The sequence below is a fragment of the Rutidosis leptorrhynchoides genome, chromosome 1, assembly GCF_046630445.1.
Source record: "Rutidosis leptorrhynchoides isolate AG116_Rl617_1_P2 chromosome 1, CSIRO_AGI_Rlap_v1, whole genome shotgun sequence".
NCBI classification, from domain to species: Eukaryota; Viridiplantae; Streptophyta; class Magnoliopsida; order Asterales; family Asteraceae; genus Rutidosis; species Rutidosis leptorrhynchoides.
Window position 1 is genome coordinate 520,709,018 of NC_092333.1, and position 19,499 is coordinate 520,728,516.

General features: G+C 33.5%; 1 protein-coding gene across 1 annotated transcript; it reads left to right on the forward strand.

The window, feature by feature from the left end:
• LOC139841772 (uncharacterized) lies at window positions 1-11,167 on the forward strand. The gene is made up of 4 exons (XM_071831977.1): window positions 1-439; window positions 10,004-10,614; window positions 10,858-11,025; window positions 11,105-11,167. Exons 1-4 carry the CDS (start codon window positions 1-3, stop codon window positions 11,165-11,167), a joined length of 1,281 nt encoding a protein of 426 aa, XP_071688078.1.
• Window positions 11,168-19,499: the final 8,332 nt, after the last annotated feature.

The window sequence follows — 19,499 nt, forward strand, 5'->3', positions numbered from 1 at the left end:
ATGGAGAGGAATGCTAAAAACAAATTGAAAATAGTAACTTTAGAGATTACTGAACCTGCTGCTAATTCAAATGTCAAAGCACTTTGGGATAGAACAAATGACATGATCATATCCTGGCTGTTAAACACCATTACAGATCAAATTGGCAACTCACTAAGCTACATCAATTCAGCTGCTGCACTCTGGAAGGAATTACAAGAGCATTACTCACAACTGGATGGTCACGGGATCTATCAATTGGCCAATGAAATTTCACAATTGAAGCAAGAAAACTGCACAGTTGAAGTTTATTACCAGAAATTGAAAGGATATTGGGATGAACTCGATGCCTTAGAAGCTCCATACATGTGTACCTGTGTATGCAACTGTGTGAATGGTAGGGTTAATGGAGAAAAGGAACAAAGGAAAAGGCTCATGCAGTTTCTCATGGGACTAGATTGTGACGACCCGGAAATTTTCGACTAAATTTAAACTTTATCTTTATATTATTCTGACACGATAAGCAATGTTTGTTAAGTTAAATCTCAAGGATTTTAAACTATGTTTATACATTCATTTAAACCTCGACCAAATTCCAATGATTCACGAACTATTAAATGAACATATATGAATATGTATGTATATGTATATATGTTATAAATTGAAAATGTCAACAAAGTATTTAAACATATAATGCTTTATATGAACGTATTTGTTTCAATATGATTATCGATGAAATAAATAAAATATATTAAATGATTGAATTATCAGAAACATTGAATTATGATTACAAGTCTCTGTTGAGAGGTCCACTATGATTTGAGAAAATCTATTCCTCTTAACGATATTCGGAATAATTTGTAAAGCTATTTATAAATAAAAATAAAAAGTGTCATTTACGAAAGTTAGACAAAAGCTAGTGGAGAATTGGTTTCCATAATATTCTATTAATCTATTTTCAAACGTACAAAAACGTTTTCAGTTTAAAAAGAACTTTATTATTAAAACGTATATAACTTTTATAAATATTCAGAATCACTTTTGACAACTCATTACTTAACCAGTATAATAAATATAACGATATTTATATTTTATTTCATTAAATATATATAACGATTTAAATTAATATTATATATATTTATATGCGTATTATACATACATAGTTTTTATACTTTTACTATACTTTAACTTTACCTTTACTTTACTTTTACTTTACTTTAACTTTAATAATTCACTTTAATAATTCATACTTTAATAATTCACTTTAATAATTCATACTTTAATAATTCATACTTTAATAATTCATTTTAATAATTCGTACTTTAATAATTTACTTTAATAATTCATACTTTAATAATTCACTTTAATAATTCATACTTTAATAATTCACTTTAATAATTCAAAAATCTATTATAAATAGAATTCAATAGGTTTCATTATTTCATAGAAACTTGAAAATATATTTCTCTAAAACTCTCGCAATCGATTTATATATATATATATATATATATATATATATATATATATATATATATATATATATATATATATATGCTCTGTATTATATCAAGATATTATTAGTATACATAAAATATTACGACGGAGTGATGTCCGAGTGATTTCAAAATAGTTTTTTTTAAATGAGTCGAAGCTAAGGAAATTATGGGTTATAGCTACGGAGGTGATGGGTATGGTTTATGGGTATGCTCGTGAGGTCAATCTAGTGTTTATCATCTCTGTTGCGTCTACGTACTTTTCTGCAATATTGAATCTCAATATTGATACGTGAGCAGTCATAACTTAACTTTTATATATCAATAGTGTATCCCTGACTAGTGCTCGAGTATATAGGATTATGCATGCTTGTACATTCGATATTGTCCTTAGATAGGTTTGTTGAATCCTGAATTAGATACATATGCTACTGAGATAGGGTATATGATATGCATGTCATTGGAAAGCTAGCGAAAAATTAAGAACTTTTCATTTGGATATCGAATGGTTTCGATGAACGGATTAGAAGTTATAGTCAACTGAATTTTAGTATTATTGTTAAAATGATTATTATTACTATCGTCGTTATTATTTTAATAGAAATATCATTGTTATTATAAAATATCATTATTACTATTATGTTAGTATTATCATTTTATCATAATACCATTTTTAGTAAATATAAATATTGTTATTTTTTTATAGAATAATAATAATTATTATTACAAAATAATACAACTTTTACTTATTATTATTATGATCAATATTATTTTATCAAATAAATAGGGGATACAAAGATATTTTTCACCACGCGTAATATAATTACATTAATAATACTTACCACTATAGTTTTACGATATTAAGTGAACTTTATAAATTTTACTACTTAAGATATATAAAAGTATATTTTATCATATATAAACGTTAATATAAATTTTTATTAATAAATGACTTTTATTATTATAAAATCTAATAAATATATTTAAATATATAAAACGTCTATAGTTAAGTTATATAATAAACACGTATAAATTTTAGAAGTCATTTTGGGTCAAGTTGACTTTTGCATATTAGTCTCGAGCATTAGGATTGTGGTACACTATGACTTGACCAAAAATTGTTAGACAAATATTGACCAACATATAAATATATATAATTAATATAGGTTCGTGAATCCGAGGCCAACCTTGCACTTGTTAAATGACGTTATATGTATTTTTACTACGAAATACAGTATGGTGAGTTTCATTTGCTCCCTTTTTATTTGCTTTTGCAATATATTTTTGGGCTGAGAATACATGCGCTGTTTTATAAATGTTTTACGAAATAGGCACAAGTACTAAAACTAATTCTACATGGGTTTAAACCAGAAATATACCCTTAGCTTGGTAACATTAAACTACTTGTCTATGTACGGTAGGCGCGAATCCTAAAGATAGATCTATTGGGCCTGACAAACCCCATCCTGACTATGGGATGCTTTAGTACTTCGAGGTTATTTTAAACACACCTGATCTGGTGTACTTTAGAGGGTAAAACATGAACGTTAAGGCTTGTTACCGGGTGCCTACAACTTATAGAATACTTTTATACACTTGCGAGTGTACATATATTTATAAACGGAAATCTTGTGGTCTATTAATATATTGAAATGATTGTTATGATAAATCTATGAACTCACCAACCTTTTGGTTGACACTTTAAAGCATGTTTATTCTCAGGTATTAAAGAAATCTTCCGCTGTGCATTAGCTCATTTTAAGGATATTACTTGGAGTCATTCATGGCATATTTTAAAAGACGTTGCATTCGAGTCATTGAGTTCATCAAGATTATTATTATGTCAATTATAGTTGGATGTATTATCAAATGGTGTGCATGCCGTCAACTTTCGTTGTAAAGAAAGTTTGTCTTTTAAAAACGAATGCAATGTTTGTAAAATGTATCATATAGAGGTCAAATACCTCGCGATGTAATCAACTATTGTGAATCGTTTATAATGTATATGAACGGGTCCTTTTAGTTGGTATCAGAGCCAGGTTCTCTTAGCGAACCAGGTCTGCATTAGTGTGTCTAACTGATAGTTGTTAGGATGCATTAGTGAGCCTGGACTTCGACCGTGTCTGCATGTCAAAAGTTTTGCTTATAATTTTTGTCGGAAATTTCCTGCTTATCATTCTTAGTCTAGACACGTCTTACTGCATTGATTTCATGAATAGTGTATAAACAAAATTCATATCTTAGCGTATCTGCTAATCCATATCTTAGCGTATCTGTTACTGTAAACTTTGCCTGACATATCCCGTAAATTCCTCCGTAATCTACGAAATCTTTTGCGCTATATATATATAGATATTCTATGTAATTAGAATACCACCCGATAGCCGAAAAATCATTTCATATCGAAAAATCCTTTATTCACTCGAACGAAATGGAATTCGTCATTAGTTCAAGTCCCTCGAATTCCGATATGGAATCCCACTCAAGCTCCGTAAGCAGTGTGACCGGAATGGATCAACCAATTAGCCATCATCTATTCTGGATGAATTGGGGATAGGTTCGTAGCCTCTTCAATAATTGGAGATAAGAAGAAGGTGATCCCTTCCATCCACCACATTGCCCTCTTGGCGATGAACCTGAAGCACTTACCAGCGAATCGGTCCGAAACACCATTTTCTCTCTCATTTCCAGAGTATCTCGTCATGATTATATACTACATCAAATTCTAGATTTTATTTATCCGCTCGTTCGAACCGACAATCACCCCGGTGTAATAGAAGAAGTCAACGCGCTTCGTGTTCGAGTAGTGGCTTTAGAGAATATGGTGCAAGGGTTACAAACACCAACAAATAACGAAGTATTAATTCATAATTTCAATTTTATTGAATAAATACTCCGTAAAAGTTATGTAATTTTTAAAGTCTTTAGGGATTATTCAGTTCTAGTTTCAACCGTAAATCAAATGAGTTTAATTTAATATTAACTCATTAAATCTATGTTACATCTGAAGAAAATATGCACATATATATTTTCATAAAGACTGTAATAAAATTCTGTTGTACAAAATATTAATTGTGAAATTTTTTTTTACGGGTAGGTAATACCAGAGAGATATATAAATTCACAATTAATATGTTACATTTTTCGAATCTGATTAAGCAAATCATCAACTATACTCCCAAAATCTCACAACAATATACATTCTTGTATAGTAATCAAAACAACCATTCTCACCCAAATTTGATTACGCATTCTGATTTTGACAAATCAAAATCCAAGTCATGATTTAACAGAAGACATCACTCTTAGATTTCTACATCTTTCAAAGCTATACTTTGACTTCAAAACTGTGTAACATCATATGTATATTAATGATTACAAACTGTGTTCAAACTCTCCGAAGTTTTCGAAGACACTTCAAACAATGAACAATCGAGATGATGATCCAACCACATATTACCCACATTTATGTACCTAAAAAGCGCTCGAAGCTAAAGTCATATTTCGACGCGTATCCATGTCAGACCCTTTGGCATTTATTAGCTAAAATGACTTTTCAATTCCTTTTCAAAGTAGACAGTTTTGTCACAGCTCCAGCAAGTCAAATTTGACTTTTCAGTCGGACTAGTCTTATTATAACCTCGATAGATACGTTGCCCTTTCGTCATCGTTACTGGGGACCTTTCATATCTCGCCACCTTAGCAATAAACTTACCAACAACTTCAATTATCTTTGACTTTTCGAAAAATAATTATATTTATTGAAATCACATCATTTACTCATTCGCATCTTGTAACGAGAATTGTCATATGAATCATCGGAAAACAGTAACCAGTATTTTGAAATCTCGCAGCATGTCTACGCCAACAGTTATATGTGTACGTAAAACGTCTATCTCCTGGACTTACATACTTTGAATGTGAAGTTCTGAAAAATATTTTGAACTGCAAACTAGTTCTTGAAATGCTGACGAAGCATCAAAAACTGTAAACGATCTTTACACTAAAAAGTTTGATGATAAAGAATAGTAAGGTGGTAAAGCTGAGAAAAAGAGAAGGTTTGGAACTGGAAAACGGATTGAACAGACTATGAAGGAGGCTGTGGACAAATCACAAAGACTAAATCTGCCTTCAAAGAATCCAAATGATTCAGTGCCTGCTAAAGTCATTAACGAATACCTTACTCTTTATTCTAAACCTTTACAGAAAAATCTTCATCATCATCCATCAATATTAAAAATTCTAAGATATTATCATATCTTTCATTATAAATATCCGCGATATTTCTGAAGATATTTTCACAACTAATCTTATCTGAAGTCATTTATCTCTTTGCGCTATCAGTGTTACATCATATAAGAAACTATTAGTTTCTATATTCTATAAACTTTCGAGTTTAAATTATGAATGTTTTGAAGTAGTGTTGGGAACTGAAGCATGAGTTAGTATAATATAATGACACTTGATCAACGTGATTATATTACAGTAAGTCATGCTGAGTTTCTAATGGAACATGACGATTCACAGACCATGTCGTCATCATGTTCCATGTTACACGACTCTTGTATTCTATTTAATCTCTAAAAAAATCAAGAATATATTTTCTTGATGATTCGGTCTTTTCAGGGAATTCTGGTAAATTAACAAATCAAGATCGTGCCATTACCATTTCCTTCTTAGAACATTAACTATGTTCATTCTGAAATTCATATCTGCGAATACTGGACCATTACAAACGTTTCTTAATCGCAAGAAGAAGAAACGAAAGGACAAAACTCCAAAATAGAAATTGGAGTATAAATCGCAGCAAATAGAAGGGAGCATTAACTGTGGATGTCAATGATTATAGAAGACAAAAGCAGGGGCTTTGAAATATAAGGGAAGATATAAAACCCAACAACCACCTAAAAATTATAAACCGTATATATCGATGCATATAGCAATATAAAGACACAGAAGAACTAAAAACACTATAAAACCGAGAGTATAGTAGAAGTAAATAGATTCTTCCGGAGGCAGATGAAAAAGAAGAACGACAGATATGAAAGTGAGGAGTATATCGAGAATCAGTACTGGATGAAGCATATTGACAAATACTTTAAAATATGAGTTGAGGGAGAAAAAATAGAAGGTGTGAGTTGTAAGGAAACGAAGGAGGTGGATTTATAGTGAAATACCCGACAGAGAAATCAAGATGGAATATCGTATTAATTCGAAGAGAATCATAATCTCCTTAATCACCGAAGCATCAAATCCAACATAGATTACAAAGATTTTCTTTAAATTCGGAAATCAATTGTGATGATGTCAAAAGATATGACGAATCACTATAATCTTATTTCCTTCATTTACGATAACTTCCCTCATACGCTTATAGTAATCGAATTATTTTATCCATACTTCTTAGACATGATAAAACTTCATAATCGTTACGTCATAATAACAATCTCATTGTTAGCCATAACCACCTCTATCAAATTTTGGGGACGAAATTTCTTTAACGGGTAGGTACTGTGACGACCCGGAAATTTTCGACTAAATTTAAACTTTATCTTTATATTATTCTGACACGATAAGCAATGTTTGTTAAGTTAAATCTCAAGGATTTTAATCTATGTTTATACATTCATTTAAACCTCGACCAAATTCCAATGATTCACGAACCATTAAATGAACATATATGAATATGTATGTATATGTATATATGTTATAAATTGAAAATGTCAACAAAGTATTTAAACATATAATGCTTTATATGAACGTATTTATTTCAATATGATTATCGATGAAATTAAATAAAATATATTAAATGATTGAATTATCAGAAACATTGAATTATGATTACAAGTCTCTGTTGAGAGGTCCACTATGATTTGAGAAAATCTATTCCTCTTAACGATATTCGGAATAATTTGTAAAGCTATTTATAAATAAAAATAAAAAGTGTCATTTACGAAAGTTAGACAAAAGCTAGTGGAGAATTGGTTTCCATAATATTCTATTAATCTATTTTCAAACGTACAAAAACGTTTTCAGTTTAAAAAGAACTTTATTATTAAAACGTATATAACTTTTATAAATATCTAGAATCACTTTTGACAACTCATTACTTAACCAGTATAATAAATATAACGATATTTATATTTCATTTCATTAAATATATATAACGATTTAAATTAATATTATATATATTTATATGCGTATTATACATACATAGTTTTTATACTTTTACTATACTTTAACTTTACCTTTACTTTACTTTTACTTTACTTTAACTTTAATAATTCACTTTAATAATTCATACTTTAATAATTCACTTTAATTATTCATACTTTAATAATTTATACTTTAATAATTCATACTTTAATAATTCACTTTAATAATTCATACTTTAATAATTCACTTTAATAATTCATACTTTAATAATTCACTTTAATAATTCAAAAATCTATTATAAATAGAATTCAATAGGTTTCATTATTTCATAGAAACTTGAAAATATATTTCTCTAAAACTCTCTCAATCGATATATATATATATATATATATATATATATGCTTTGTATTATTTCAAGATATTATTAGTATACATAAAATATTATGACGGAGTGATGTCCGAGTGATTTCAAAATAGTTTTTTTTTAAATGAGTCGAAGCTAAGGAAATTATGGGTTATAGCTATGGAGGTGATGGGTATGGTTTATGGGTATGCTCGTGAGGTCAATCTAGTGTTTATCATCTCCGTTGCGTCTACGTACTTTTCTGCAATATTGAATCTCAATATTGATACGTGAGCACTCATAACTTAACTTTTATATATCAATAGTGTATCCCTGACTAGTGCTCGAGTATATAGGATTATGCATGCTTGTACATTCGATATTGTCCTTAGATAGGTTTCTTGAATCCTGAATTAGATACATATGCTACTGATATAGGGTATATGATATGCATGTCATTGGAAAGCTAGCGAAAAATTAAGAACTTTTCATTTAGATATCGAATGGTTTCGATGAACGGATTAGAAGTTATAGTCAACTGAATTTTAGTATTATTGTTAAAATGATTATTATTACTATCGTCGTTATTATTTTAATAGAAATATCATTGTTATTATAAAATATCATTATTACTATTATGTTAGTATTATCATTTTATCATAATACCATTTTTATTAAATATAAATATTGTTATTTTTTATAGAATAATAATAATTATTATTACAAAATAATACAACTTTTACTTATTATTTTTATGATCAATATTATTTTATCAAATAAATAGGGGATACAAAGATATTTTTCACCACGCGTAATATAATTACATTAATAATACTTACCAATATAGTTTTACGATATTAAGTGAACTTTATAAATTTTACTACTTAAGATATATAAAAGTATATTTTATCATATATAAACGTTAATATAAATTTTTATTAATAAATGACTTTTATTATTATAAAATCTAATAAATATATTTAAATATATAAAACGACTATAGTTAAGTTATATAATAAACACGTATAAATTTTAGAAGTCATTTTGGGACAAGTTGACTTTTGTTGACTTTTGCATATTAGTCTCGAGCATTAGGATTGTGGTACACTATGACTTGACCAAAAATTGTTAGACAAATATTGGCCAACATATAAATATATATAATTAATATAGGTTCGTGAATCTGAGGCCAACCTTGCACTTGTTAAATGACGTTATATGTATTTTTTCTACGAAATACAGTATAGTGAGTTTCATTTTCTCCCTTTTTATTTGCTTTTGCAATATATTTTTGGGCTGAGAATACATGCGCTGTTTTATAAATGTTTTACGAAATAGGCACAAGTACTAAAACTAATTCTACGTGGGTTTAAACCAGAAATATACCCTTAGCTTGGTAACATTAAACTACTTGTCTATGTACGGTAGGCGCGAATCCTAAAGATAGATCTATTGGGCCTGACAAACCCCATCCTGACTATGGGATGCTTTAGTACTTCGAGGTTATTTTAAACACACCTGATCTGGTGTACTTTAGAGGGTAAAACATGAACGTTAAGGCTTGTTACCGGGTGCCTACAACTTATAGAATACTTTTATACACTTGCGAGTGTACATATATTTATAAACGGAAATCTTGTGGTCTATTAATATATTGAAATGATTGTTATGATAAACCTATGAACTCACCAACCTTTTGGTTGACACTTTAAAGCATGTTTATTCTCAGGTATTAAAGAAATCTTCCGCTGTGCATTAGCTCATTTTAAGGATATTACTTGGAGTCATTCATGGCATATTTTGAAAGACGTTGCATTGGAATCATTGAGTTCATCAAGATTATTATTATGTCAATTATAGTTGGATGTATTATCAAATGGTGTGCATGTCGTCAACTTTCGTTGTAAAGAAAGTTTATCTTTTAAAAACGAATGCAATGTTTGTAAAATGTATCATATAGAGGTCAAATACCTCGCGATGTAATCAACTATTGTGAATCGTTTATAATGTATATGAACGGGTCCTTTCATAGATGAATGCTACTCAAATGTGATGGGTCAAATCCTTCTCATGCAACCAATGCCAAATGCTGCAAAAGCATATGGCATGATTAGGCAAGAGGAAAAGCAAAAGGAACAGCATAGTATCAAACCTTCAACTTCAATTGCACTCTTCATGCAAACAAACAGCAGGAACAATTCAAAGTGGAACTCACAAAGACCTGCAGTTAATTACAATAAAAGTCCATTCAAGAAAGGTGTATTCTGTGGGAAGTGCAATCTTGAGCGTCATATAAAGGAAGAATGCTACAAGATAGTGGGTTATTCAGTGGGCCATTCCTTGCATGACAAATTCAAGCCTGCAAGCATTAACAATACTCTACCACTCAAGAGTGTGGACATGGTTACTTCTGCAGAAGGAAACATACATAATGAAGCTGCTATGAGTGCAAGAATGGATCAACTACAGAATCAATTAAATCAGGTACTCATGATGATGCAAGCAAATCAACAAGAACAACCAACTGCAGGTATACACAAACTCATTGCATCTCATATAAATGCTCAAAGATACAAGTTTACTGCCTCTATAATTTCTCACTATAAAGATGCAAGGATTATAGATAGTGGGGCCACTGATCATGTCTCCAATTCCCTAATCCTAATACACAATATACATGCCTGTAATGAACCTATATATGTTACACTACCAAATGGCCACAACACTCAAGTGAACCAATGTGGCTCAGTCTCAATAAATGATCATATCATACTCCATGATGTCTACTACATACCAAGCTTTTCATACAACCTACTTTCTGTAAGCAAACTAGGACAACACCTACCTTTATCTGTCTTATTCACACCTTTATCCTGCTATTTTCAGGACCACAACAAGAGGATTGCACATGGCACCCTCTGTGATGATCTATATGTCATTCAACAAGCAAAAGCTTATCAAAATCACTCCATCATTCAAATCACCACCAACCATCCACCTGTCACAGATGAAGCCCTTCTATGGCATTCAAGACTTGGTCATTCTTCATTTCAAGTATTAACACACATTGAATCTCTATCTTCTGTTATCAAATGTACTTTTAATTCTCACAATTATATTTTATGTCCACTAGCAAAACAAAATAAACTACCTTTTAGTGAAAGCAAATCTCATGCCATTTCTTTATATTCTTTAATACATATTGACATGTGGGGGCCATACAAACACAAAACCATGAACAATTGCAAATACTTCCTAACCATAGTTGATGACTACTTCAGGGCAATATGGACCTACATACTCCCATCCAAACATCATGCCACATCACAAATCAAAATGTTTCACCTCTACACCATTAATCACTTCAAAACCACCATAGAAATTGTTAGGTCAGACAATGGATCTGAATTTCTAAACCAATCTCTAAAAGAATTCTTCCAATCAAATGGAATTGTCCATCAAACAACATGTCCATACACTCCTCAACAGAATGCAAGGGTTGAGAGAAAACATAAACAGCTCCTTGAGATAGCTAGATCAATAAGGTTACAATCACACCTACCTATTCATTTTTTGGGGATACTGCATTCTAGCTGCCACACACATTATTAACAGATTACATACCAAAACCCTCCAGAACTGCAGTCCCTATCAAATCATATACAAAACAACACCAAACATATCCCATCTTATTGGCTGCTTAGCTAATGCTCATATACACACACCTGACAAATTTGCCCCTAGATCAATTCCCTCTATTTTGCTAGGATACTCACTAACCCAAAAAGGCTATCTTTTATATGACCTTGAATCTCACAAAATATTCACCAGCAGGCATGTGACCTTCAATGAACTTGTCGTCCCTTTTAAACCTAAACCACCCACATCACAACTAGCTTAATACAACACTGAACCATCCTCATCACAACATCTTAATGACCCAAGTGGGTCACAATCACCACCCAACTTAAATGAATCATACTCACTAGCAAACTCAAGTGGGCCACAATCACCACCCAACTCAGATAGGTCACAATCATCCTCTGATCCAAATGGATCACCCTCCTCAACTGAACAACCAACCCTGCAATCAAATGCCACTACTGCTATCCACATACCTGAAACAACAAATTCCACCAACAACACTCAACCATCTAACTCTAACCATCCAATTCAATCTTCACCAAATCCTAATCCTACTAAAACATCAAACAACACTACACAAATTCCTACCAAAAGAACATCTGCCAGAACACATAAACTCCTAACCAAACTCAAAAACTATCACTATACCCTACCTCCATTAAATGTCAATTCTCTAACTAAATTCCACCACTCAAAATATCTTAACTACCAAAACATTAAATCACCTTCTACCAGACACCTAATCTGCACCATTAATGCATTAGTGGAACCACAACCCTATAATCAGGCATATAAAAGTGAGAAATGGGTGGAAGCAATGGACAAAGAAATACAGGCCCTAGAATCCAACAACACATGGATTATCACTACCTTACCAGCCAACAAAAGTGCAGTAGGCTGCAAATAGGTCTACATGGTAAAGTTTAAAGCAGATGGGTTAATAGAAAGGTTTTACACAAAAGGAGGGAACAGATTACAATGAAACATTTGCACCAGTTGCTAAGATGGTCACAATAAGAACAATTGTTGCAATTGTAGCCTCAAATAACTGGAAAATAGAACAACTGGATGTAAATAAGGCATTTCTACATGGTGATTTACATGAAGAATTCTACATGAAAATCCCCCAAGGCTACAACAATCAATTCCCTCCTAACTCTGTTTGCAAGTTAATCAAATCTCTCTATGGGCTCAAGCAAGCTAACAGATAATGGTTCACAAAATTGATAACCTTTCTTACAGAAAATGGGTTCAAAGAGAGTTATGTAGATCTTTACTACTCACCTACACACTTCACTACTCACCTACACTAAAGGTTCTACCTTTCTAGTCATAGTCATTTATGTTGATTACTTAATCATCACAGGCAACAAAAATTAGCTTATATCTCAGGTCAAGGCCAAGTTACATGAAAAGTTTAGCATAAAAGATTTAGGGCCCATCAACTATTATTTGGGCATTGAATTCCTCAGAAACAATGAAGGAATAACCATGGCTCAAAGAAAATATGCTCTGAAGTTACTTCACACAGCAGGCATACTAGATGAAAAGCCATCTAATGTGCCCATTGATCCTAACATCAAACTCACTGCAGATATGGGTCAACCTCTATAGACAATACACTATACAGGAAACTAGTAGGCAAACTTATATATCTGACCATCACAAGACCCGACTTAGCATTTGATGCAAAACACCTAAGTCAATTCAGTCAATCACCTACAACAGCTCACCTACACGCACTTTACAAAGTACTCAGATATATCAAGTTATGCCTTGCACAAGTTCTACATTATCCTGTAACTGATAAACTTACACTTCAAGCATATTGTGACAGTGATTGAGGTAACTGTACCTCCTCAAGAAGATCAATTACTGGTTTCTATATTTACCTAGGCCCTTGTCTCATCTCTTGGCAGTCCAAGAAGCAGGGTGTGGTGTCCAGGTCATCCACTGAAGCAGAGTACAGAGCACTTGCAGACTGTACTTGTGAAATTACATGGCTAAGAAGTCTATTAGCTGATCTGCAAGTACCTATTCAGCTCCCAATCTCCATCAATTGTGACAATGAATCTGCAATTGCCCTAGCTTCCAATCCGGTTCAACATGCAAGGACAAAACACATAGAAATTGACTGTCACTTTGTAAGGGACAAAATTAAAGCCGGGTAAATCATCACTAAGTTCATACCTTCGCCGGAACAAGTTGCTGATGTACCAACAAAGGCTTTGAGCAAATCCCCTCATTGCAACTGTATATCCAAGTTTGGCATTAGTGATCCCTATACACTGCCAACTTACAGGGGGAGTATTGAGGATAACAACACCAACAACACGAATTCGTTGATATCTACACAAGCTATTAGAAGAAGAAAGCATCTAGTTCTTTGTAACAACATGTAACCTAGCTAATTTACTTTTACTGTGAAAGTCAACAGAAAAGTCAAAGTTAGTTGCTAGGGTTAGTTAGAATTAGTTAGCATTGTCATTACTTTATATAAGCTTGCTGTAAGCCTTCTTTTGTAACTTAACTTTTCATAATAACAGAATCTGTTATTTTCATTTTACTGTTAGGATCTACACCCGTCACGTCAACTTTTGGCTACAAGCATTATGTACTATTTGTAGACGATTACTCTCGCTTTACTTGGTTTTATCCTTTGAAAGCGAAATCCGACTTTGCTAATGTTTTTACAGCCTTCATGAACATGGTACAAACACAATTTGAGTGCAAAATTAAAATTTTCCAAAGTGATGGTGGTTCAAAATTTACCAAATTATTGTGTGCACAGTTTACTTACAGAAAATGGTACTCTTCATCAAAAGTCATACCCACACATGCCTCAAAAAATGGGCGTGTTGAATGAAAACATCGCCACATTACTGAAACCAGACTTGCAATGTTTTTTAATGCAAGTGCTCTGGCTTCCTTATGGACAGATGCTTTTAACCGATGTTCACATCATCAATAGAGTTCCATCACGAGTTTTATCGTTAAAGTCATCCTTTGAACTTTTATACTCAAGCTCTCCTAATTATGAAAACATGCGTACTTTTGGCTGCTGCATTTATCCTTACCTTCGTGAGTACTCGACTCATAAATTAGCCCCTCATAGTGAGCATGTGTGTTCATTGGCTATAGTACTCAATATAAAGGATATCGATGTTTAGATCCTAATACGGGTTGCAATTACTTGTCTCGTCATGCTCAATTTGATGAAACTAAGTTTCCTTTTTCTGTCAATCCACAAGCTTCTGATATTGCATCCCTTGTTTTTTCTAGTTATGATGACAAGGTTCAAATGTGTCTACAAAAGAAGGTAAATACACATTTTGTCAACAAAGAAGTTGAACCTGTAGTGAACAACACTGATCAAAATTGTTCACTTTGTGAAGATGAGTTGACACTTAGTGACTTCCCAGGTGCTTCGGCAGCTCCACCATATATTCGTCCAGTACCTCTACAACCACATTTACTACGGCTTCTGGACATCCAATGAAAACAAGGTCGAAATCAGGTATATTTAAAACAAACATATTGTTGATCTTGCTCATATATCACAGTCTAAGCTTCATCGTACCCTTTTACATACTAAAGAGCCTAGAGATTACAAAACTGCCGCTAAATACTTGGCATGGCTTCAAGCTATGCGCGAAGAAATGGATGCCCTTAAACGAAACAACACATGTGATCTTGTCCCACGTCCTAAATAGTCAAATGTGATTAGTTCAAAATGGGTATTTCACATTATATATCACTCAGACGGTTCCATTGATCGTTTTAAGACAGCCTTGTTGCTCAGGGATTTTCCTAAATTCCTGGCGTTGGTTACTCGGCTACCTTTAGTCCCGTGGTTAAAGCATCGACCGTTCGAATTGTATTATCTCTTTCAACTCTCAACAAATGGTTACTTCATCAGCTTGATGTGAAAATTTTATTTCTAAATGGTAATCTCACTGAACACGTCTTGATGGAACAACCATCGGGCTTTGTCGACTCAAGGTTTCCTTCTCATGTGTGCAAACTCAAGAAAGCACTATACGGCCTCAAACAGGCACCTTGTGCTTGGTTTCAACGACTCAACAATTTTCTTACACAACTCGGTTTCTCGTGTAGCAGGGCAGACCCTTCTTTATTTGTTTTTAAGAAAGGTTCGTGCATTCTTTATTTACTTGTGTACGTAGACGATATTGTCTTAACAGGCAACAACAGTTCTATGATCCGTATCTTTATATCTCGTCTACATGCCGAATTAGCCATCAAAGATCTTGGGAAGCTAAATTATTTTCTTGGACTCGAGGTTACTTACACGGATACCGACATCTTTCTTAGTCAGACGAAATACGCACATGACATTGTTACCCATGCTAAGCTTCTTAACTCCAAGCCAATGCCCACTCTGCTTGCTACAGCCGAGGTTATCACATCACATGGTAGTCCCTATGATGATCCTACCAGTCATAGATCGTTAGTAGGCACCTTGCAGTACTTAACTATTACTCAACCGGATATCTCTTACGCCATCAATCAAGTAAGTAAGTTTTTACATGCACCTACTATCTCTCACTTTCAAGCAGTTAAAAGAATCATCAGGTATGTTAAAGGGACGATGACTTACGGTCTCACATTTTATCATGCACTTATCTCATCGTTACTTGGATATTCGGGTGCAGATTGGGATCGTTGCATTGAAACGAGACAATCTACCTATGGGTACTCTATTTTTCTCGGTGGTAATTTAGTATCTTGAAGTATTAAAAAGCAATCGATGGTCTAGTTATGAGTTGGAGTACCGGGCTCTTGCTAATACCACTGCGGAGATTGTGTGAATTACTCATCTACTTTGCGAGTTATATATTTTACCGCCAACCCGACCTACTATCTTGTGTAACAACAAAAGTGTATTTCTAAGCCAGAATCCCGTCTCTCACAAACGGTTGATGTGGTTGCGTGATATACATCTTTTACCATCTAAATTTATATATGATTCAAACACTACAAATAAGCACACATAACTAACGAGCACTTAGAACCTGGTTATTATAGCACTTCAATGTAAGTATTCTTATCAAGTTCGTCCCAAGAGAGCGATGTAAGTTGAATATTTGAAACTATCAATTGTCCTAGGGTTTGTTTGATTGGGGAGTTTTGATTGATTTTGATTTACAACTAAAACACGCACAATTAAACAAACTTAAACTTAACAAGTAAACTAGTAGCAAGTAACAAGTAATGAAATATTAAGAACTTAAATCAAATTAACTAAGTAGCATTCACTTGTCTAATCCTCTCTCTGCTTGAATTGCCCCGTGTTACCCAAATTGCTATCGCACTAGTTGTTGATCTATTAAATATTTAGCATTACTACTAAACCTTAAATCAAATAACACTCCACGAATTCACATAAGCATTGTATTCTAAGATCAAGTTAAGCATGATAGGTTATTGAGATTATGCTTGGGTTGAAATCACTTAAAACCCTCCAACTATCAAAATCACTTAAGATAATCGGCACTACTATGTTGACTAAAGGCCAATTGAAAACCAACCTAGATCAAGAACACAATCACTTGAAATTCTTAAGCTAGTTGTCTAGATCACTCAAGGTGTTGAAGCACACATTGATTCACTTCTCAAATCACTAAGAGAGCTACTCAACATATGTAATCAAAGTAAAGCCTAAAACAAACTCATAGCAATGGTTCTTTAGCTAACACAATAACACATGATCATGTAATTCATTCAAACAACATTATTCAATTGATTTTGGGGCAACCACTTGCATTAGAGATTCATAGATAAGAAAACACAAGAGATTTAGCCAATCATGGCTAAGATTAAACTAATAGTAAGCATAGAAATATAAACAATCATCATCTTAAAGTTATTACAAATAATAGATTCAAAATATATAAAGAAAAGTAGAGATTACAACCCAAAATACAAAAGATGAAGATCTAGAGTCAATATATGATGAATATTGAGCTAGCTTCCTTGAATCCACCTTCAAGCACCACTGGATGATGAAATTAGGGATTTGAACGTGAAATTTGGAGTTAGAATAGCTGCTCTCTAAAGACGCACACTAAAAATAACCTAATTTTGTTCCTTTTATAGTGTTGAAAATCTGGGCTGAAACAGTGACAGGAGCGCCGCTTTTGACTTAGGAGCGGCGCTTTTGGCTTAAATGAGTAGCGGCGCTTTTGATCCGGAATGCCGCTTTTGGCTTCATTCAGGGGCGGCGCTTTGAATTTAGGAGTGCCGCTTTTGGCCACTGGTGGAAAATGGAGCCAAAACGTGCATAAGAACGTCGCTTTCGAGGTAGGTGCAATGCTTTTGCTCCACAGGAGCGGCGTTCTTAGTTGAGGAGTGGTGCTTTTGATGCTGAATTCTGCACTTGTCATTTCCTTAGCCACTTTTGATCAAGATTTGGTCAATTTTACACCAAATCAAGTCCTTAGCCCCCAAATCGCCATTTAGCTCAATAGCACACAAAATAGGCTCCAAGATTGTCAAAAACCGAACAAAGTGAGGGAGATATCGCGAGATAAAACGTGTATAAATGAAGCGATATCAAACCCCTACATTTGAATCTTTGCTTGTCCTCAAGCAAATAAATCGACAAAACAAGCTTTGGAGATAGACAACAAATAAGTGATCAATGCCAAAGCGCAAACAGTTTGGGCACAAATTTATACCTTCCATGAACATGCACTTGATGGCTAGAGTGTTCTCCAAAAACTTGTACTTGCTTAGGACCAAGCACAAACATCATCTTCTTCTTCTAACACAAGCTCAATGCAAGCTCCAAATAATCTCTTCACTAGCACACCTTCAAATCTTCCATCCTCAAACACTAAAACAATCACATTTCAAGCCTAAGTCTACCTGAACCAATCATTCTCCCGGCCAAAGTCAACTTCATCCTCGAGAAGGTCATCAAACATCAATCACAAAGTATCAAATCTTCACAAACTCAACTTAGACCTCCTTGACTTCGACCAAATATGTAAGATTCACGGGATAGCCATAAACTCATCAAACTAATCAATCACATCAAATCTCCAAATCAATCACAATCTAACACAAACCTACTCAAATATACCCAAGGTGTACCCAAAATGTTCCCAAATGCACCCAAAATGAATAAGGGCCATGAATATCATACACATCACCACTCATCAAGAAATACATCGTGTAAAGAGTATGCCTCGAAAGAGATATGTTCACCTAGTCAACCCGCGATGGCTATCCCTCTTTCACCTCCATGCCCCCAAAAAACCTATTTTTGTCCATTCCAAATAATGGTCGTCAATTCCAAATTAAAATCGTCAATTCCAAGTTTAGGGTTAAGGTAGGTGTGCCAAAGCTAGGGGGCTGGGTACCCCTATCTTTATTGGTCACCCCGGGCTCGGGATGACCGGCACTCATCAAGCTTTCTATCACAACTCTATGGTTTTTCTCATAGTAGATCGAAAACATTGACGGAGGTTCGTGGAATTAGGGCTCCACGTGGCTAAATAAGAGAGTCCGCCAATTCCAAGATTTGAAGCACTAGGAAGACTTTAACTTCCTTAAAAAGGATCGAGCTAGACTTGGGAGACTTTACTCCCAAGCTTGGAACACAAAAGAACTTGGAAGACTTTACTTTCAAGTTTGGAAGACTTGACTTCCAAAATGAGACATTGGGAGGACTTGACTCTCCCAGGAGTGTCAAAGCTTGAAGCTTTTATTCACTCATCTACTTCCCACATAACAAGCTTTTATGCTTATGTTGAGAAAAGGTAAGAAGTAGTTACTACCTTTCCGTTAATTGAATGCACAAGTGTGCCATAGCTTTTGGCTATAGCGCGTGTTGTTTAGCAATACTAGCACGAAGCCAT

Coding starts and splice junctions, on each gene's coding strand:
- LOC139841772 (XM_071831977.1), top strand. CDS start 1: ATGGAGAGGAATGCTAAAAACAAATTGAAAATAGTAACTTTAGAGATT. Junction 440..10,003: donor GTTTCTCATGGGACTAGATT/GTGACGACCCGG, acceptor GTCCTTTCATAG/ATGAATGCTACTCAAATGTG. Junction 11,026..11,104: donor TTGGTCATTCTTCATTTCAA/GTATTAACACAC, acceptor TATGTCCACTAG/CAAAACAAAATAAACTACCT.